Source organism: Mandrillus leucophaeus, unplaced genomic scaffold (genome assembly GCF_000951045.1).
Source record: "Mandrillus leucophaeus isolate KB7577 unplaced genomic scaffold, Mleu.le_1.0 Scaffold740, whole genome shotgun sequence".
NCBI classification, from domain to species: Eukaryota; Metazoa; Chordata; class Mammalia; order Primates; family Cercopithecidae; genus Mandrillus; species Mandrillus leucophaeus.
The window spans coordinates 427,345-449,517 of NW_012108031.1; the positions used below are offsets into that span (position 1 = coordinate 427,345).

Here is a 22,173-nt window from a genome sequence, read left to right on the forward strand (position 1 = left end):
TTTTTTTTTTTTTTTTTTTTTTTTGGAGACAGGGTCTCGCTCTGTCGCCCAGGCCTGGCTTCTTGTTTATAATCTAAGACAGAGCCACAGATGTACAACATTCAAGCATTTATTCCTACTTCTTCTATACAGGTCCTGAGATGGAGTTTTAGTGGTAGGGAGAACCAACATACCTTCAGCATGTAGTAGAAGGGGAACCATGACAGGAAGATATCAGAGAAGAATTCAGCAATGCTGAACACACCATACACTACCCAATAGGTCAGCCACTGGGTATCATCTTCTTTGTTGGGACTCTCTATAGCTTTAATTCTGAAAGGCAGTACAAAAGAAAGTATATCATTTGATAAGATATCAATGAAACATTTTCAAACACACTTTGATAACCTGTCCTCTGATACCACTGAGGAACTTAGGCACATGTAGGCACTGTGTCACCAGATGCAAGAGTACAGCTTAAAGACTGGAAGCAATGTAGATATCAGGACAAGCCATTATAACCACTTGTTTCTAGTCTCCTGGTCACCAGAGAAACCAGCACCAGCTGTCACTGCCCTGGATCTCCACCCTGCTAAAGACTCCCCGCAAATCCTAGAATATACCACTAGTGACTGGGAGCTAGAGCAATTTCCACTCCCAAGCTGGGTCCTGCCACCAGGGATATATCAGGAAGAATTCTCTCATGATAACCAGGTTCTTGTGTACTTTTAATAATTGAGATATATCATGGGTGAATAGGAATTTCCCATAAAGCAACATTTGGAGCATAGGTTAGGCACTGCCCAAAATCCACAGCATATTTTATAGTAAATGGGTGAAAACAAACATCATGGTGTCTATTTAGTTCAGAATGTCTTTATCTGATCCACAGGCTACGAACTTTCCTCCTCTCCTCAGCTAATAACAGGACTTTCCCAACTCTAACTATTGCTTAAAATTCATTCTGCAAATGGATGGAAATAAATTTAAAATAATTTTCTCTGCTAAATCACAGAAATTTCCTTCAGTCCTAGGAATCCCATTATTCTAAACCTGAAGCTCCACAATTTCTTATCCTAACAGATCTGTATTTATCATAACTGAGCTGGACTGAAACAGTAAAATAAAAGAACTCTGAATCTTGTTTAGCCTATGAAACAGGTTAACTACTGAATACACATTGGCAGGGAGCTAAGCTATGAGGATGCAAAGGCATAAGAATGATACAATGGACTTTGGGGACTCACGGGAAAGGGTAGGGGCAGTGAGGGAGAAAAGACTACACATTGAGTACAGTATACCCTGCTCGGTTGATGGGTGCACCGAAATCTCAGAAATTGCCACTAAAAGACTTATCCGTGTAACCAAATGCCACCTGTTACCCAAAAACCTATTGAAATAAAAAATTTTCAGAAAACAAATACATTGGCTACTCCATAAAATCAGCTCCCCAGAGAGACAGTCAGGCTGCTAAATCATGCTCAGCCACTCACTAAGAAAGCCCTTGTACAGTTAATTAGAAGCAGCTATGTGTGTGTTTCAGAAAATAACCAAAAGGGGGAAAAAATAGCTCAATGAGATTATTACTAATGAGGAAGACATAGGCACAAGTAATAAGCTGAATGTTGCTTTGAACTTCAAGACTAGGCAAAATTTTTATTTTTTTGAGACAGGGTCTCTTTGCACAGGCTGGAGTGCAGTTACACAATCATCGTTCACTGCAACCTCAAACTTCTGGGCTCATGTAATTCTCCTCACTTCAGTAATTCTCCTCACTTCAGCCTCCCAAACAGCTTGGACTACAGGTGCACACCACCACACCTGGCTACTTTCTAAATTTTTAATAGAGACAAGGTCTCACTGTGTTGCCCAGGCTGGTCTCAAACTTCTGGACTCAAGTAGTCCTCCTGCCTCAGCTTCCCAAAGTGCAGTTTGGTGGCTCCCACACCCAGCCTCAAATTTTTCAAAGAAATATATAAAATGAATTTAGGAGAGCTGATTATTTTTAAAAATGGCTTGTAATGTATGCACAAAGTCTACATTTTTTTAGCTTCCTTCAGATAGAAGCTGGCTAATGTAATAGAAGGCCAAAGGAAAAGTGTAGGCAAGCATGTCAACCAAAGAACACAGTATATCCTTTATGTGTAAGATTTCTTCCCCTGCTGTGTTTCATTTGGTATAGTATGGCTTATCCAAATTTAATTGGATTTATTTAGTTATTAGTATAATAAAAATTTGTTTCCCGTAACTTCATTCTGGGCAGAGGAGATACATAGTTACATTTCACTTAAGATCTTAGTTTTGTGAACCAAAGCATCTAACAACTAAAATACCTAACCATCTAACAACTAAAATACCTAACTATGTACTTCCAAAAGAAGCAACTCTCGGGACATACATGGGAATTAAACAGCCTTTTCTAGAATATGACGTGAAAACCTCAAAATGTGATTGGACTGTCGTTATTAATCCAGTGGCTTTTAAATTCTTTTGGCCACAACCCTCGGTAAGCATACATTTTACATCATGATCCAGTAAACACACATCTTCACATAAAAATATAAACTGAAATAGATGTTTCCTGAAACCATTCTGATATTTTAAATTCCATTCTACTTCATTAGTTTTCAAATGTTAGTCAAGTTGCACAAACTGAAAAACAGGAAGCCTAACGGTTCAGCTTTTAGGAAAAAAATTTTTTTTTAATTCTTATCTACAATATGAATTCTAAAGTCCCCATGGTAATATAGTAGAATACTATATAGTAACATTGAAAAGTAGAAATAAAAGAACTCCAAATTGAATACATACATTGATCCCAACTTTGCAGAAAACCAAGGCATATGAAAGAAGCCAGGAAAAGACCACCGAGTCTATTAAGCTAAAGAGATTTTAAAAATAGATCTTCTCATATTATTGAAGCATTTAAATATTGTTTTAATTTAAAATAGCACAATGTTCAATTTTAAAAATGTCTTTATGTGTCGCAACAATCATAAACTACTCGAAACAAGAAAAACGGGAAGAGATGGTCAAGCTCACTCAAGAACCTGAGGTTCAAAAAAGTGAAGTGCCCCATGTAATCATGGTGAGAGAAGAAAAAAGCTTAAAACTGAGGTTTCTGGCTGGGCACAATGGCTCAAGCCTGTAGTGCCAGCACTTTGGGAGGCCGAGGTGGGTGGATCACCTGAGGTCAGGAGCTCAAGACCAGCCTGGCCAACGTGGTGAAACCCCATCTCTACTAAAAATACAAAAATTAGCCGGGCATAGTGGCACATGCCTGTAATCCCAGCTGCTTGGGAGGCAGAGGCAGGAGACTCACTTGAATCTGGGAGGCGGAGGTTGCAGTGAGCCGAGATTCCACCACTGTACTCCAGCCTAGGCAACAGAGCAAGACTCAGTCTCAAAAAAAACAAACAAACAAACAAAAAAAAAAAACAAAAAACAACTGAGGTTTTCTGAATGCTAGTTATATATCTTCTTCTTTAAAATACTGATTGATTGATTGATACAGGGTCTTGCTCTGTCACCCAGGCTGGAGTGTAGTGGCATGATCACAGCTCACTGCGGCCTCAACCTCCTGGACTCAAGTGATCCTCCTACCTCAGCCTCTCCAATAGCTGGGACTACAGGTGCACACCATCACGCCTGGCTAACTTTTGTACTTTTTTATAGAGACAGGGTTTTGCCTTGTTCCCCAGGCTGGTCTCAAACTCATGGGCTCAAGTGATCCTCCTGCCTCAGCCTCCCAAAGTACTAGGATTACAGGCATGAGCCACCATGCCCAGGCTACTTATATACCTTCTGAATAGACTTCCTTGTCCAAGTTCAGTAGACAAAAGTGATTCTCCAACAAAACACTCTACTGCCTTGTACAAATATGAATCACATTCCAAATTGGTGTAGCAGAATCAAGAGGTAGCAATTTAGGCAACATAGAGGATTCATGAAACCATAAGATATGGTCCATGCTACTAGATCCCTTGCAGTCTAGCCAAAATGGCCAAGCCATAGAATGGAGGGGTAGAAACCTAATAATTATTTAATTTAACCTTCATAATAGCCATGTAGGATAGGTATTGTTCCTGTACTTGAGTGGAAGAAACTGAGGCTTAGTGAAGAGAAATAACATGTGGAGGGAACCCAGCTACAAGTAGCAAGGATTGGTCTTATACCTAAAAGTAACTCCAAAGCCTGTGCTTTCTTCACTATCCTATGCTGTCTTACTAATTAAGAGAACAATTCAGTGGCAAGCTGGATAGCGCTTAGCAAAACGTCTGGTACAAAGTAGGCATTTAGTATTTATTGAATTAATATACATACAATAGGAGTTCATAATCTTACTTTTAGAGGGGACCCCAGAGAAAGGTTAAATTGGTCACAGAGCAGAAAAAAAGGAGGAATGGTCATAGTCTCAATGTCCAGATCCCTGGAGGTCCATTCTACCCTCCACCCTACTCACCTAGGTTTGCGATGAGGAACTATCAGAAGTGAACAGGATAGTGTTCTGAGTTGGTGTCCTAGTCCACTGGTCCCCAAACTTAGATGATCATCCACATCTATCTACAGAACTTATTAAAAATATACATTCCTGGGTCCTTCTTCAGACCTAGTGATTCAGCTGCTCTTACAAGGCTGTGCAGGTGATCGTAATGCAGAACTGTGTTTGGAAACCAGCTCAGAGTTCCAGTCTTCACAGCACCTGCCCTACTTGTTCTAAGAAAGGAAATCCAAATGGCCAGTTTGGGTATAATCAGCTGTAGCTAGAGGGCAGATTGTCTCTTTCCAGTAATGAGTGAGAGGCCAAAAGAGAAGAAAAGTTGGACATAGAAGGCAAACTGAATAATGTCTCTCCTAAAATTAGAATAAGTCAACTCTAATATGATCTAGAACCCTCATCTGAATATCCTGAAATTTGTAAAAGGATTCAAGATAACAACACTGAAATAAAACTGTTCACTAAGATTTCAAGAACTGCATCTCAAAGCCCTGTATCTGTCTAGCTGGAACTTCAGCCTGCACAGTTCCTTTCACCTCTAGCTAACCCCTAGAGGAGTTCTGGAATGACCCCATGGCAACAGGCAACAATTCCTACCACTCTCTCCACAGGCCTGGTCCACTCTTTTACAGGCTCCTCTCTCTCTAGTACCGCCTCATCCTCTGGCAGTCACACTGATCCTGGGCTCAGAAGTAACTCCCAGAAGACACACCCACATACAGCTTCTGTGGACAGACACCACAGTCTTAGTGCTCTCTGCACACCTTACTGTCATATCCTCACCACTGTTCTAAAGCCTGGCCACCTAGGCCCGGTGTTGTGGCTTCCTTATTCTCTCTCCTGAGCCATGTTCTGGGGCAGCATTTTGCTTCCCCAAAGCAGGTATCAAGAGAAGCCAGGGCTGGGTGAGCAGCAGAGGCACGACTACGGTGCAGAGGATGGTTGGCAAAACTGTGGAGCAGCTGGCAGCTCTAAAATTAATTGAGCAGAATTAGGAATCACCATGTGTGGAGCTGGAAGACATCTCAGAGATGAACTAGTTCAGATTCTACATTTTATATAGATAAAATGAAATTTAAAGAGAAAGGAGGTATATTAAAATGAATTTTAACTTATTAAACTAAAAGGTTACAGAGTATGTGTATGTAAAGGGCAATAGACGGTTTACATTTTGGCATATCCATACAATGAAATATACTGAAGCCTTTAGAAAGGGTATTGATAGGGAAAGATGTCCAAGATACAGTGTTGAGTGTAAAAAGTGAATTCTAATTTTTTGTTTAAAAAAAGATATGTTTTTGCATGTTTACAGACCAAGAATGATATCCAGAAAGATATGCAATACATTTCAAATTGTGTAAAGTTAATCCTGATTAACAGATTTTTACTTAAAGTCTTCGCAATGAGTATATACTAATATTGATGAAAAAAAGAAGGGGACGGGGGAGATTTCCTTTTGGAAAAGAATGAGCATCGACCTTTTTTGTTCTGTTGTGTTGTGTTTTGATGGAGTCTCGCTCTTGTGGCCCAGGCTGGAGTGCAGTGGCACGATCTCAGCTCACTGCAACCTTTGCCTCCCTGGTTCAAGCAACTGTCCTGCCTCAGCCTCCTGAGTAGCTGGGATTACAGGCACCTGCCACCATGCCCAGTTAATTTTTGTGTATTTTCAGTAGAGACCGGGTTTCACCATATTGGCCAGGTTGGTCTCGAACTCCTGACCTCAGGTGATCCACCCACCTTGGCCTCCCAAAGTGCTAAGATTACAAGCGTGAGCCCGCACCCGGCTGAGCATCAGACTTTCTATAATGATTTTCTCCTATGAGACTAGTTCTCTCTGTAAGGCTTTGTTAAAAATAAACACTAAAGTGAACACCAGATATATTCATTTAAGTTATCTTTGAGAAAACAGCTAATATTTTTTTTTTAGACAGAGTCTCACTCAGTTGCCCAGGCTGGAGTGCAGTGATGCAATCTCGGCTCACTGCAAGCTCTGCCTCCTGGGTTCACGCTATTCTCCTGCCTCAGCCTCCCAAGTAGCTGGGACTACAGGCGCCCGCCACCAGTCCCAGCTAATTTTTTGTATTTTTTAGTAGAGACGGGGTTTCACCGTGTTAGCCAGGACGGTCTCGATTTCCTGACCTCGTGATCCACCCACCTCAGCCTCCCAAAGTACTGGGATTACAGGGAGATAAGAGATTAAAAAGAAAAGAGAGAGATAAGAAGACTCTAGTTTCTTTGGCTAAGTAGCTGTTAGAGGGTTTATGTTGTTAATAAGGCTAAAAGGAGATTAGAGTTACCCATCAATTTTAATTATACCCTACTGCAAATCCCATATGCTACAGGTAGTAAGAAGTTAGCTGAAATCCCCAAATTCATGTTTGCAGGTAGTGGGAAGAAATTTGAATATGGCTGAAAACATTTTTCAGGCCCACTTTGCAATAGTAGAATGGCAGAAATTCTTTACATTGGCATTGGACTGGTACATATATGAACACAACTCATGGGCCATCCCTCATCCAGTCCACTGGGCCCCAGTAACTGGTACCAGTTCACTCCACCCTTGCTGGCCCATCTACTTGTTCACACCTTGGCTGCTATTTTCTGAAAGCAAAGGCAAGAACCAAGGATGGCCAAAGAATAGCATTAAGATGTGAAGAAAACAGGATTGAGCAGAGATGATTCTGGGCTGGTTACCAATATTCTCTCCTTCCCAAATTAAGTGTCATCATTCAGAAAACCTAAGATATTCCCTGACCCACGACACAAGTAAACTGTACATCCTCTAAGGACTTTAGTGACAACGATGTGTCAATGGATGTTCACCAATTATAAAAACCACCACTCTAACCAGGCATGATGGCTCATGCCTGTAATCCCAACCCAATCCCACTTTGGTAGGCCAAGGTGGGTGGATCACTTGAGGTCAGGAGTTCAAGACCAGACTGGCCAATATGGTAAAACCCCCTCTCTACTAAAAATACAAAAATTAGCCAGGCATAGTGGTGCACGCCTGTAGTCCCAGCTACTCAGGAGGCTGAGGCAGGAGAATTGCTTGAACCCAGGAGGCAGAGCTTGCAGTGAGCCGAGATCGCGCCACTGCACTCCAGCCTAGGCGACACAACAAGACTCCATCTCAAAAAAACAAAGACAAAAACATAGCCCTCTGGCAGAAAATGCTGATGATAGAGGAGGCTGTGTATGTGTAGGCGTAGTGGGTACATGGGAAATCTTTGTATCTTCTGCTCAATTTCAATGTAAACCTAAAATTGTTCTAAAAAATAAAATTCATTTAAAAAGAAAGGGAAAAAAAAAAAAAAAACTCCACTTATCACCTAGGCATTCTATAACACCAGATTTTTAAAGCTATTTTATTACCATCATGCCATTTTGGTTGTTTTGATCTGGAGAGGGTATCTGTCCCCATAAATCTAGATACCATATATATGCTAATAATTTCCAAATTTGTATCTGCTGCTCAATCTTTCCATTGTACACTGCCTGGCAGTTAAGTATTCACTGCTGAATGATGGTCACCAGCATCATCAGATTGTCATGGTAACACTGCTGCTTCAAAAATCCTATTATAGCAACCAGTCACTACCATTGCTCAAGGAAATAGCAGACACTGTACCCTGCCTATCAATTAGCCAGTTCTTCCTCTTCCTACTCACCCACAGAGCCCTGATTTTATGTACATGTACCTGGCAGATCTGCCTTGACTTAGGGAAGCTAGGCTCCTCCCCCAGGCCTAGGGGATAAATCAAAGTTAGTACAAACCCACTATGGTAATCCCATTGCTTTTTGCTAGATACTAACTTTCTTAGCCCCCTTGGAGTTAAGGGTATCCATGTGACACAGTTCTGACCAACGAAACAGAAAAAGAAATACAGTAGAAGGCTTTGGGATAAAATTTTCCTCTGCTGATAAAATAAGAGGCTCACAAATAAAAGGTCTTCCAGCTTTCTGCTCTTGAAAGCCTTAGCGCTATATTACTGAGGAAACAGGCATGGGCAAGGAAGATTATACTCCAAGGTTGCTGGAAAAAAAGCATGGATTTCTGCTGTAGCGCATTGAAATTTCAACCTCCAGACTTCTTACATGAGGTAATTCAAGGTCATTATGTTTAGGCCACTGTGAATGGCTGCGGCTCACTGAACTGACATAAAAGGTATGCAGAATCACCGAAAGCTTTCTAAGCCAAGCTTAAGTTAGTTATCTCGGTATTGGTCAAAATGTGCTCTTCTTCTTTTGCTGAGGTTTCATCTATCAATTAATATTTCAAAATACTTACAGCTAATGCTTACTTGGAGGGAGACAGAAAAGAGACAACTTTCCATCCTGTTTTTCAAATTATTTCAGACACAATGAATCCATCTGGAAAAATATCCACTTTTACATGTTCTTAATTCAGATCTATTTTGTTCTTACTATGCAAAATAGATCAAATGCTTTTTTATATGTGAACTGTACAACTTTTTTATATTTCTGTTTTGAGTTCTTGCTTTTAGGACCAAGTTCATATTTCTTATGCATAAGATTTAATATTAAAAAATTGTTAGTCCAAATTATACTCAGTGCTTAGGAACATATATACCATTGCACCAATACAGAAGAAAACCACTAACCATATCAATATTTTTAATTTGGAAGGACAAAACTTTATTGTGTTTTATTCTTTGAATAATGATGCCTTAAGCTGATTTAAGCACAGGAAAAAAAATAATAAGTCAAGGAACAAAAAATGAAAGTAAAAAAAATAAATGAAAGAAAATACTCTTTGGAAGGTTTTTCCTTAAATCAATTAAAAGCTTAATGACACAAAGTTAAAGAACTATGGCTTTGATTAAGTCAGTCTTCCTCTTTATATGTTAATAAAACTAACTGCCCTTAATTGAGCACTTACAGAATGCCTGATTTGTCCTAAACATTTGACATACATTATCCCAACTCCCCCCAACCCTATCCCCAGCATTTACATATGAGAAAACTGAATTTTATAAAAGTTAAGCTGTTTGCTCAAGAGGTAATAATCAGCTCCATATATACATGCTTCTGGCTACTCACAACTAAGACACATAGGTACATACTACGTGTACTTGCATGGTTCATAAGTAATTCAGTTGCTACAATTCAAACTAGCCAAATGACATAAAATTAAGTAATAGTATGTCTTCACAGCATTGGCTTTATTATTCAAACTATTTACCAGAGACTGACAGTGTGCCAATATCAACTATTTACCAGAGACTGACAGTGTGAAAAAACAGCAGTTCATTAAAATATATTTATATACCCATTTATATCCATATATATTTTAATTTTATCCACATATATGGATAAAAAGCTTTAAGATGTCTTATTGGTAAAGAACAAAAAGGAATCATCTTCTGATCCATCTGTTTTATATTTTATTTCTAATGTGGTAACTTATGTTTAATAGTAAATATTCCAGAAGTTAAGATAGGTTCTGAATATGAAGAACATGGACCATAATGTTTACAATCCTTTTTGTTATGGCAGACACATAACTTGACCATCCTCCATGCCCACCATGCATGGGATTGCTTTTGGCTATATTTATCAGAGAGTATGATGTAGGAATTCCTAATAATTCAAAATGGTTTTCCTATTATCAGTACCTCAAATAAGAAAGAAAAAAGAATCAGACATTTTAAGACATAAACACTAGTTTGTTTCCATGCCAATAAGGAAAATATTTTTCTCCTTCATAGAAAAAAAGAAGGTAGGAAACTATGCGTGATCAGAAAGTTACATATCTTTTTCCCTGCAGAGTATATGTGCTTTTAAAGCAAGAAAGACAACCAACAAACAGAATGAGAAAGACTAATGAAAGACCGACTGGGTGCAGTGGCTCATGCCGGTAATCCCAACACTTTGGGAGGTCAAGGCGGGTGGATCATCTGAGGTCAGGAGTTCAAGACCAGCCTGGCCAACATGGTGAAATCCCATCTCTACTAAAAAATACAAAAAAATTGGTGGCAGAGGCCTGTAATTCCAACTACTTGGGAGGCTGAGGCAGAAGAATCGCTTGAACCCGGGAAGCAGAAGTTGTAGTAAGTCGAGATTGCGCCACTGCACTCCAGCCTGGGCAAGAGGGAAACTCCAAAAAAAAAAGAAAGAAAAAAAAACACTACAGAGGCTGTGGAGTGAGGAAAGCTAGAGCCTGGGAGGTCAAGGCTGCAGTGAGTCATGATTACACCACTGCACTGCAGCCCGGTGACAGAGTATGACCCTGGCTCAAAAAAACAAAAACAAAAACAAAAAAACATTCAGATGAGTCAATAGAATACCTATAATGAAGTCTAAAGAAAAAAATGCAGTCACTCAGTGGTCAAATCTTTTGGTGTTTAATTACAGTGATATCATTTACCACTGTCCACCGTTTTGTTTTTAAATGCAAAATGGAAGAGTTGGTCACAGTCAAATGTAACAACATGGAATGTTGACAGGACACAGGCCGGGGAGTCAGACATCCGTACGCTTAAGACTGAATTGGTCCCAACACACCTGTGACTTATGTCAATTAACTTCAGTTTGAGGCCTTGATTTCCACATCTGTTAAAGGTGGGTATCACCCTAGCAGCTTAGTCTCTAAGACCCCTTTTAGCTAACATTTTATAACTCAAAACTGAATGCATACAACTCTTTGATTTTTTTAAAAAAACCGTGTGTGTGTGTGTGTGTGTGTGTGTGTGTGTGTGTGTGCATGCGCACACCCAGGAGTTTGAGAGCAGCCTGGGCAACATGGCAAAACCCCATCTCTAGAAAAAATACAAAAAACTAGTACACGTCTGTAGTGCCAGCTACTTGAGAAGCTGAAGTGGGAAAACCACCTGAGCTTGAGAAAGTCAAGGCTGCAGTGAGCTGTGTTCATGCCACTGCACTCTGTCTGGGTGACAGACTGAGACCTGTCTCAAAAAAACACACTCAAAAAAAACCAGGCTGGAGTGCAATGTCACAATCTTAGCTCACTGCAACCTCCACCTCCAGGGTTCAAGCGATTCTCCTGCCTCAGCCTCCCAAGTGTGTGTGTGTGTGTTTCTGAGACAGGTCTCACTCTGTCACCCAGGCTGAGTGCAGTGGCATGAACACAGCTCACTGCAGCCTTGACTTTCTCAAGCTCAGGTGATTCCCCTACTTCAGCTTCTCGAGTAGCTGGGACTACAGGCGTGTACTAATGTTTTTGTATTTTTTGTAGAGATGGGGTTTTGCCATGTTGCCCAGGCTGGTCTCAAACTCAAGCAATCCACCCATCTCAGCCTCCTCGCCTGCCCCCCCCCCCCCCCCCAAAATACTGTTTGAATGATTGATGGTAAAAAAGATTAATGCCAGGAGCAATGAAAGAGCAGATGCAAATCCTACTGGGACAACCCTCTGTCAATAAAACTAGTGGTTCTTGAAGTATCTGCGTCAGATCAGTATCATAAAGTTTAACTTAATCTCAAGTACCCTCACAACGTAGATGGGGAACCACCTAAGCTGCCTTTTCCTAGGTAAAGGAGGGCCACCTTAGATGTAGACAGCAGTCTAGGCATGTAAGTGATCCCTTAACTAAACCACCTGGTCTATGAGAGGCTGCAGGATATATATAGCAGCCACATGACTCAGAGTGACTGATAAGCTCTACTCCCTGGAATCAGGGAAGTGTGCAAGTGACAGAATGAAGTCACGGTACGTTTCTACAGCCCCCACTTATATTTCAGCTGCTACAAAAAGTAATTTCATTCACAATTTTGAAATTGTTTTAAAGCTTCTGCCATATTAATTCATATTTCCCCAAAATTAATTTTTAATGTTATGAATCACCACTAAATACCTTAATATGTTACATTTGTATTTATACTTGTTTTAAATGCCATGTGAAAAAATTAAGCTGAAAACTGAGTCCTCATTCAAAGTCAGTCCTGAAAAAGAGAAGTCCAGGTCAGAAGGAGATGAGGCAGGCTATGACAGAAAGAAGGACAAATAGACTAAATCTCCAGGGCCTTCATAAAGAGAAAAAAAAAGTTCATAAGGAACGTTCCAGAACAGAGTATTAGAAGTGAGAGCCTCCTCCACAACTGCTTTAGAGCCCAGAAACTCTGATCATGCATAAATAATTTAAATCATTCATCTTATTTGCTTTTGAAAACTTTATTTTCTTTATGACACAGGCAAGGGGGGGAACCTTAACTGAAACGCTGGCTGTCATTATTCTACAAAACAGTCACAAGTTGTTATAAGGATATTTTTATTACTTTTTCATTTCTCCGCAACACTTTCATCTTAAAAGAGTTCAGCACACTTAGCAGTAACGTTAAGTGAAACAAGGACAGTAAAAAAGTTGATGAAGGTTAAATGTTTAAATGCTTAAGATTCCAGATTTAAATTAAGTAAATCAAAGATTTAAATGTTTAAGTAAATTGCTTAAGGCACAATTTGCAGAATGCCAGTTATATTTTTTATCTAAGTGCACATGGGCCAGAAGGCCACATTAGCTTGGGCTTCATACTATCCCAGAAGGCAAAGCGCAGGCATGCATTGCTCTGCCCTTCAACACTTTAACTAAGCATATATAGATCCAGAGAGAAAAGCTAGTGTAATGGTAACACAGGCAGCTTAATAGAAAATACACCTGCTCTGAAGTTCTCATGAGTAAAGAAGAACAAACCATAATTACAAATTTTCAAAAAAAAAAAAAACCCACAAGAAAACAAATACACCCCCTACTAATGAGTCTAGGAAGAGAACTACAAATACACATCCTCCAGTACTGTTAAGGAAACAGTTCTGCTTCCAATGACTGGCTGCAAAACAGTGTCTATTCACAACTGTCATTCACACCTCGGTAACTTTCTCAAAGTCTCCTCTGGATAATAAACCTCTTTAGGAGTCTGTCACTGCACACCTCAAGCAAGTAGACTGCAACTCTTTTTCACCTGTGTTCCCCAGAATGTGTCCTCCCTTTGTGCGCTGAGCATCATTTAGCTAAGAGGATGCTGTTGCTTTTACTTGTGGTTAACTGTGTTACAACTCTTGTAGATATTTTCATTGTTTTTTTTTTTTTCCTTCAAATTTACTTTCTCCCCATCCCTTTCTGATCTGACCTCGATAGGGGTCATCCCCAAACATCTCCCCTTGAGATACATTGTCTCTTGAAACAGAACTAAAGGCAACACTGCATTCCAGTGGGGATGGGATGGGAAATCCAGTTCAGTGTGCCATTTTCAGGTGGCCTTGCGCTAGTAAAACAGAGGAAGCCTCTGCTGTCATAAGTCAAAGCTACGTAACAGATAATAAGAAAAAGAAATTGTTAGTAACATATTCTAACTAATGTCTACAAAACACAGTCAATGCCTATGTGTGCAGATAGATGATTTGGCATTGCAGTACCTTATTTGAGAGAGGAAAAATACACTGCACAAAGGTAATGTACTGACTGGGTCAACTGATTTTTTTTTAAAAAGCCTACATTTTTCAATTTTCATCTCTACACAAGGTTATGTTGTGTTTGTGGGACATTCAAAGAGCCACAAGGGAGGTAGTATAACATAATCATTAAAAGCGTGAACTTTGGAGCCAGATTCTTTGGATTTAAATACCAGTTTCATCACCTGCTAGTTGTGAGACCTTGATCAAGTTATTCAAATTCTCTTTCTGTGTTTCCTCATCTGTAAAAATGGGAATAATCATAGCACTTACATAATAGGGTGGTTCTGAGGATTAAATGAGCTATATTTGCAAAGCACTTAGACAGAGATATGTACGTATCTGTTAAATAAAATACTACACAGACTTCAGGAGCCATGCAAAGAGCTAAATGCAATACAACTCTTTATACCAGCAGCAAGTTTAAAATGGGCTGGTGAGGACACACAGAAACTAAAATGACACATCGCTGAATTGGGTATGAGATTTCGAAAGTGTTGTTAAAGATTAAATATATAGTGCTAGACTCTCGTCTTGAACTCCTGGCCTCAAGCAATCCCTCTGCCTCAGTACCCCAAAGAGCTGAGATTACAGATGTGGGCCATCGTGCCCAGCCCCCTAAACATATTTAATCTTTCTAACATTGGCACTAAAATATGCCTGAATGTGCTTTACATTCCTGTGTAGTAACAGGATTCCAGAACAAGCCTGGCCTCTGTGTGACCTTGGGAAACACACTCCACCTTTCTCTGTCCCTGAATTGTCATTTTAAAACTAAAGGAACTGGACTACCTGTTTGATCTTTAAGGCCCAACTCTGATAGTCCCAGGAAGGTGGCAGCCTGAATCTTAAGGAAAATATGAAATAAAAAGAGGAAAAGTAATAGACATTTTTATAGAATTTTACACAAAAAGGTTGCTGGGTAGGACGGAAAGAAAACCTTCCCCTTTCCTTAAATAGAAGTCATTAGAGTTTGCCTCACAATTCTATTTGTACAAAGGAGCAAGTACAGGACTAGGGCCCTGGCTCACTAGCGCCCACAGTGGAGGGACTATACCAGGAGGACTTATTCACATATGAGGGTGCAGCACAGCATACACTCTCCAGAGGGCTCTTATTTGTGCAATCCCATTAAAAGCAGGGCTGCACCAGACATTAAAGGTCATAGATTGTATGATTCCATCTACATGAAATGCTCAGAATAGGCAAACTCATAGAAACAGAATGCAGAGTAGTGGTTTCCAGGAGCTGGGTAGGAGGAATGAGGAGTGATTGGTAATAGTTTCCCTTTGGGGTGATAAAAATGTTTTGGAATTAGACAGTGGTGATGGTTACACAACTCTGTGAACATACTAGCCACTGAACTGCATACTTTAAAAGTGTTTATACAATTTATAAGTATCTAAATTATATCTTAGCAATGGAGGGAGGTCTATATAATACAGATTTCCAGTAGTCGGCCTCCTGTTATCAGTAAAAGAGGGAAGTAAGGAGATTAAGGTAATTATGTCAACAGTTCTTGATGAAAGGAAGGCTGGAATTAGATTCTGAATTGCCTATATAGGATGGCCAAAAATTCTGGAAACTAGAAGTCAGAGATGAAAGGCCCTGTTCTCAAAGAGCTCAAAGGGAAATTATGCACATGGAAAGAACAACCAGTAGGAAGAGGTGTATACAATAAGATACTGGTTGCTCCCCAGTGAGCACTGGCCAAGTCTTCAACCATCTACATGCTCCAACGTGCAGCAGACCTTGACCAGGAGCCAGGTGCACCTGAGCTTCACTCACAGACTTCCAAAGGGAGTGAGCCATAAGAAAAGCTAGGAAGCCAAGTGAGCTTCTCCCAATTTCATCTTTGTATCCTGCAGTCTCTTGACCCAATACTGACACTACTCCCCTTCCTGTGATGGCCCAAGGAGAGGAAACAGCAAGAGAAAAGCTGAAAGGTGAGAAAGGAAGGAAATAAATTTCTGGCAATAGTTTGGCAAGATCGTGAACTCCTTACAGAGATCACAGCGACCAAAGTGACCTTAAAACATAAATCGTATTGTGTCACCCCCTATTTAAAGCCCATCCAAGGCAATCAAAAAATGCAAACTCCCTACAACCATCTGGAATGAAATGCACATTTCCACCACTGACCCTGCCTGCTGGCACCTGCACCTCTCTGGTGCCTCCCCCACCACTCTGCTCACACAGAGCTAAGCTGTGTGCTGCCTCAGCCTGACACACTCTTCTCCCTCTGCCTGGCTCTGCTCTTAGCTGGCCCCTTCTCATTCCTCAGGTCTTAACTCAGATAGTATCTCAGATAAATAGCTAAAGAGGGTCTTTCCTGTTATTCTCTACCAGAGCTGTTTATTTACTTTAGAGGGCTTACCACACAGTCACTAATTTGCCTATTTCTTGCCTGGGTAGACTGCTCATTCAACAAGGACAGAGAGCATGACTACCTTATTTCTTGCCATATCTAAAGTGCTACCACAGTGCCACACATGTGATTGGCATTTGATTTTTGCTAAACCTGTATTTTAAAAAATAACTCTGGCTAGGGAGCATAGGAGTTACAAGAGGTATGGAGAACAGTTAAAACGAAAGTGACTGCTATGGTCTGAATGTTGTGTTCCCCCAACATCCATGTGGTGGGACCTAATACCCAATGTATTAGTATTAAATAGTGGGGCCTTTAGGAGGCAATTAAGACATGAGGGCTTCGCCGGGTGCGGTGGCTCACGCCTGTAATCCCAGTACTTTGGGAGGCTGAGCTGGGCGGATCACTTGAGGTCAGGAGTTCAAGATCAGCCTGGCCAACATGGCAAAACCCCATCTCTACTAAAAATACAAAAATTACCTGGGCATGGTAGTACAGCCCTGTAATCCCAGCTACCAGGGAAGCTGAGATAGGAGAATTGCTTGAACTCGGAGCAGGGAGGGGCAGTGGTGGGGGCTGTGGGGGATGGGGGTTGCAGTGAACTGAGATTGCGACACTGCACTCCAGCCTGGGCAACATAGAGCAAGACTCTGTCTCAAAAGAAAAAAAAAAAAAATAGGAAAAAGACATGAGAGTTCTGCCCTCATGAATGGGATTAGTGACCTTATAAAAGAGGCTTGAAGGAGCCAGTTGGCCCCTTCCACCATGTGAGGAAGCAGTAAGAAGAAGCCATCTTTGAAGCAGGGAGCAAGTCCTCACCCGACATCAAATCTGCTGGTAACTTTGTCTTGGATTTCCCAGCCTCCAGAACTGGGAGCAATAAATTTCTGTTGTTTATAAATGACCCAGTCTAAGGCATTTTGTTATAGCAGCCCAAGCAGACTAAGACAATAATCATAGGTCACACTATAAGCAACATGGATTTTGATGCTACTAAAGACCACAATTTTCAAAGACTTTTTTTCTTTCTTTTGGACAATTATACAATCATATTGGTTAAGCAATGAACAGACTTGATTAGACTAATGTAACACTGACCACCTGAATATTTGCTAACCAGGGTCTGTATGCTTCATTCTGTGCACACAATCCCGTTTTTCCTTGAGTCTCCTCCATAAAGCAGAGCCTGGGGTAGGCCTCAAGGCTATATGTAGCTAGACTTTCTGGAGTATGACTAAGTGTCTGAATCAGACTAACACAGTAACAACTACTAAGTAACTGCAATTTAATTGTTCAAATTAGAACTAACTTCTAAAACATGTTTCTTCCCTTATAGCCATAGACTAAATTCTAGCATAACTAGTGACAGACACAAGCTGTAATAATGTGTTATCTGTGTCTTAGCCTCCTAGTTGAAAATTTTTTCTTCCTTTATTTTTATCCCTTGGTTGAAGAAAGTAGAGACCAATTTAATGAAGGTAAAAACCACTGGCTTTCTCGGGAAGAACTGTAGAGCAAAACAAAATTCATTTCTGGAGAGGAATAATTCCTACCTGAACAAATGGAAAAAATAAAATTGTAGAATTTAAAAACACACACACACACCGTAGAATAAAAACAACTTTGGTAATAAATTTAGATCCTAATCATAAAAATTCATTTTTAATTAGCTCAATTATATAAATGAATCACTTATATAACCAAGGAGATATATTATGGAGCATTTTTAAAGGTTTTTGTTTGTATACGAGGGTATTTCCCAAGTTTGCCTGTGATATGTGGCTTTTCAAAATAAAAAAAAAAGACAAAATTCTCCCCACTGTCTGAATTAACATAATTATGAATTAAGGAAGACCTAATTGTTGGGGTTTTACTCTCTAGGTGCATAAATATATGGTGAAATATCCATTAAAATAATTACTAGACAGAAAGCCCTGTACTTTCTGAGACCCTCCCAAAGTAAAGGCAGAACGACATAGTGGTAGCGCTTTCCTGTTAGTGTGCCAAAGAGAGGAGACACTGGTCACCAGCATAATCTAATGAAAATACATTTACGCTAATCGTCAAGAGATAGGGATTAAGTTAAGGTTCCAAAATGGTGAATACTATCCCCAACCTTATGTCCAACCCCATCCCTCCCCGCCGAGTTTTCACTTTTCTCCGGGGAAATGCGGATGTGCAGTCCACTGCAGCAGCCCTGGGGGGGGGAAAGGGAGGAAGGGAAGGGGACGGCTGCAGGGTGTGTCACTTACGAGATGTAGGCTGGGTAGCCAAATCCTATCAGGTTGCAGAGGAGAGAGGCTCCATAACCGAACACCAGGTACAAGGCCACCAGTCCGATGACACCTGGGGACCACAAGGAGAGAAGTGAGTCGGGCAGCATGAGAAGCGTTCACGCGGGGCAGCCGCCGCCCACACCGCGACGCTGGGCCTGTTCTAGGCGTTTTCCTCCCGACTCGATTAAAGGAGAGAGAAAAACAAACCACACGAAAGCTGGGCCTACGCGTCCGCGGGGCCCTGCCTTGAAGTCTGGGGATATCAGGCAGCCCCCACCGTTGTGCCTCTCCTACCTCTCGCAGGGGGCCCCAGAGCAACCCCCGGCGGCCGGGACGGTCCGGAGCACCCACCTCCGCTCTCTTGCAGGGCCCGCCGGGCAGGGCTCTACCCAGGGAAGCTGCGCTCCGCGGGGAGCGTCCTGAGAGGCCCGGACTCCCGCACCCGCTGCAGCAGCAGCCCCCGCCCACCCGAGGGGGCGCCCCTCCCCGGGCGGAGCTCCACGGAGGGTCGGGTAGGACCGGGTACCTCCGTCACCGCGCCTGCCCGCAGGGACCCCGCCGTCCGCGCCCACCGCGTAGGACCGCAAGAATAGGGCGCTGGGCCGCGGGGCGGACACGTCAGCGCTGGCCCTTCCAGCTGCCAGCGCCCGGCGCCGCCGCTGCCCTCCAGCCCCGCGACCCTCAGCCCGGGCAGCCCCAGCGGGGTCCTCTGATGTCCGCGCTTTCCGGGAGGCCAGCCTGATCCCCGAGGATGCTGCTTGTCCCGTCTGTCTCCAACTCCACCTTTCCCGAGTCCTCTCCCTGCTTCCTTCCCCAGCAGCAGGGGCAGCGGCGACCCCCGGCCACCCACCAAGCGCAATGAAGCTCCGGTTCACGCCGGTCTTGGCCTCGAGCTTGGCCAGAAGGTCAGTCATGCAGTTCTTCTCGTGCAGGAACCGGTCGAACCTCTCCCTCATGGCCGCAGACATGGCGGGGACCGTCGCGCTGCCCGGGGCTGTTCCTAGTGCCGGGTAGACTGGAGCGGGGACTGCGGCGGGGCAGTGGCAGGCGGGGACCGCGGCGCGTCTACGCGTCCCCCACTCGCCTCCGCTCGCCCCGCCCGGCCGCCGCGCGCCCCTCCTCCCCTGCCCCGCTCCCCGGGAACAGCGCCACACCCTGGCGGGGGCGGGCCTGCACCTCCGCGGGCGCTGCGAGGTGGCCTGGCTGTTGACAACCCATTGCGGGGTAAAAAGGATGTGGCGTGGAGGCGTGCATTTTGTGTCTCTTGTGGGTCCCCTTCTCAAATCGGACTGCTGCAAAAAGCAGGCGGAAAGGAGGCAGGCGTCCTTGTTGCTCCCGCCTGCAATTTAGTGAGACGAGTTTGGCACCTACATTGCTGTGCTAAACCTGCTAAGGCATTTTTGACCTAAAAAATGGAAATGTTTGAGCATCCTGAAAGAACTCTTTGGATGCAGGCCTGCTTTCACCCTCTTTGCCTTAGCTTGTCAGTTTTTCTCACCTACAGACAATCGTTGCCTTGTAAAGACCCTTGAAGAAATCCAACACATCCTCCCTGGGGTACACCTTTTCCAAGAAAGCACTGCATTAAATCTTTTCATGGTGGGCTCACGTTGGCTTGTTGTCTGTTACCGTGGCAAGTGTCCAGATTCTCTCTGTGGAGTCAATATAGTCTGCACTTCCTACACTCAAAATACTCTGAAGAAGACGGAGATTCTAAGGTCCAAGCCTTAGGGCAGGACCTCATTTTTGCTTCCTTCAGAATGAGTTGCCCATGCTCTTCCTCCACCTAAACCTAAGCTCCTGTTATCTCACCCATATGACTTCCAGATACTCCTAAAATTACTCTTGCTTACTCCTATTCTGCACACTGCTGCAAAATTTTTGTCAGAAGCTCCATATTATTATACTAACAGACTAGAGCTCCCATTCCTTAGCAGAGCATTCAATGTCCTTCTCACAACTGGCCCCCAACATTCTGTCTTGGTCCTACACAACCCCTCTGTGCTTTCAAATCTACTTAATTACCCTACTGCCTTCCACTTCTGCAAAAAGTTACCTTGCCCACTCCTAGCTTTTTCCTTTAATGCTAATTCTGCTCCCTCTTTTCTTCCTCAGCGCTTCTTAGCTCAGCTTTCTCAGCTGCTCCTACCACCACCCAGCCAAATCAGTGAACAAATGAAACAACCTGCCTATTTCTGTCTTTTCACCTACAGTTAATTCTCAATGTGGCAGCCAGTATAATCTGTTTTAAAATGTGTGTCAAGTTGTGCTTTTTCTTCTCAACCCTCCAGCAGCTTCCTATCTGCCTGAAGAATGGCATCAAGGTCACAGGTGACATGGTTCATCCCTCCCCTTTCTGATGTCTTCCCTTACTGATTGCCTCCTTGCTGTGCCTCAGACAAGGTAAGCCCATTCCTGCCTCTGGGCATTAGTTCACTTTTCTTCTGTTTCAGTGGTTCTCAAGCAGGAGCACTTCCTCTCCCCTTCCTCCTCCTGGGAGAAGGAGTAGCAATGTCTAGAGATACTTTGGTTGTGAAACAGATTGTCACACAAGGAGGGCAGGAGGTGGCAAGTGCAACTAGCATCTAGTGGGTAGAGACTAGGGGTGCTGCTAAACATACTGCAACGCACAGGACAGCCCCCACAACAAAGAATTATCCAGCCCCAAATGTCAATAATGTGACAGTCCAGAAACCCTCCTCTATCTGAAAGTATCTTTCCCCAGTTAGCCATTTGACTGTCCCCTTCCATTATTCAGGTATTTGCTCAAATGGTACCCCTAATTTCAAATTGCGACCCCCAGTGGTCTCTAGCCTCTGTCTTGCTTGATTTTTCTCCGTAGAATGTATTATTGTCTGACATTATGTTCTACTTTTTTTTTTTTTTTAAGACTGTCTCACTCTGTCACCCAGGCTGGAGTGCAGAGGCGTCGTCACAGCTCACCACAGCCTCGACCTCCTGCTGTGCTCAAACCATCCTCCCACCTCAGCCTCCCAAGTAGCTGGGACCATAGCCGTGTGCCACCATGTCCGGCTAATTTTTTGTACTTTTAGTATAGATGGGGTTTCACCATGTTACCCAGGCCAGTCTTGAACTTCTGACCTCAAGTGATCTGCCCACCTTAGCCTCCCAAAGTTCTGGGATTACAGGCATGAGCCACCACCATGCCAGGCCATGTTCTAATTTTAAATTATCTTTCTTTCCTCACTAGATTATGAGCTCCATGAGGGTAGACATTTTTGCTTATTCTATTTGCTTCAATATTTCAAGCACATTGAACAGTGCCTGGCACTTAGTAGGTGTTCAATAACTATTTGTTGAATTAATGAATGAATCAATGAACCTAACATGTGTTGTACCACCTGGTATTCCAAGCGTTACATGGACTAGTTCATTTAATCCTCACAACTGCATGAGGAAGATGCTACCTGTTTCATCCTCATTTAAGGAAAAAAAAAATGAGATCTAGTGAGGTCTCATATCACAATAAGTGGCAGAGCTAGGATTCAGAATCAGGCTCTTACCCCTATATTATATTGCTATTATGGGTTGAATTGTATTCCACCTCCCTAAAGAAGACATGTTGGAATCCTAACCTACAGTACCTCAGAGTGTGATCTTAT

General features: G+C 42.5%; 1 protein-coding gene across 1 annotated transcript in view; it reads right to left on the reverse strand.

The window, feature by feature from the left end:
- Positions 1–19,834, reverse strand: part of REEP5 (receptor accessory protein 5) — a 45,024-nt gene extending 25,190 nt beyond the window's left edge. Inside the window, exons 1-3 of the mRNA XM_011966078.1 lie at positions 19,401–19,834; positions 18,527–18,620; positions 174–312 (exon numbers count right to left, since the gene is read on the reverse strand). Of these exons, the coding sequence (XP_011821468.1) occupies positions 174–312; positions 18,527–18,620; positions 19,401–19,518 (351 nt within the window). The 5' untranslated portion in view covers positions 19,519–19,834. The remainder of the gene's footprint in view (positions 1–173; positions 313–18,526; positions 18,621–19,400) is intronic.
- Between the last annotated feature and the right edge of the window lie 2,339 nt (positions 19,835–22,173).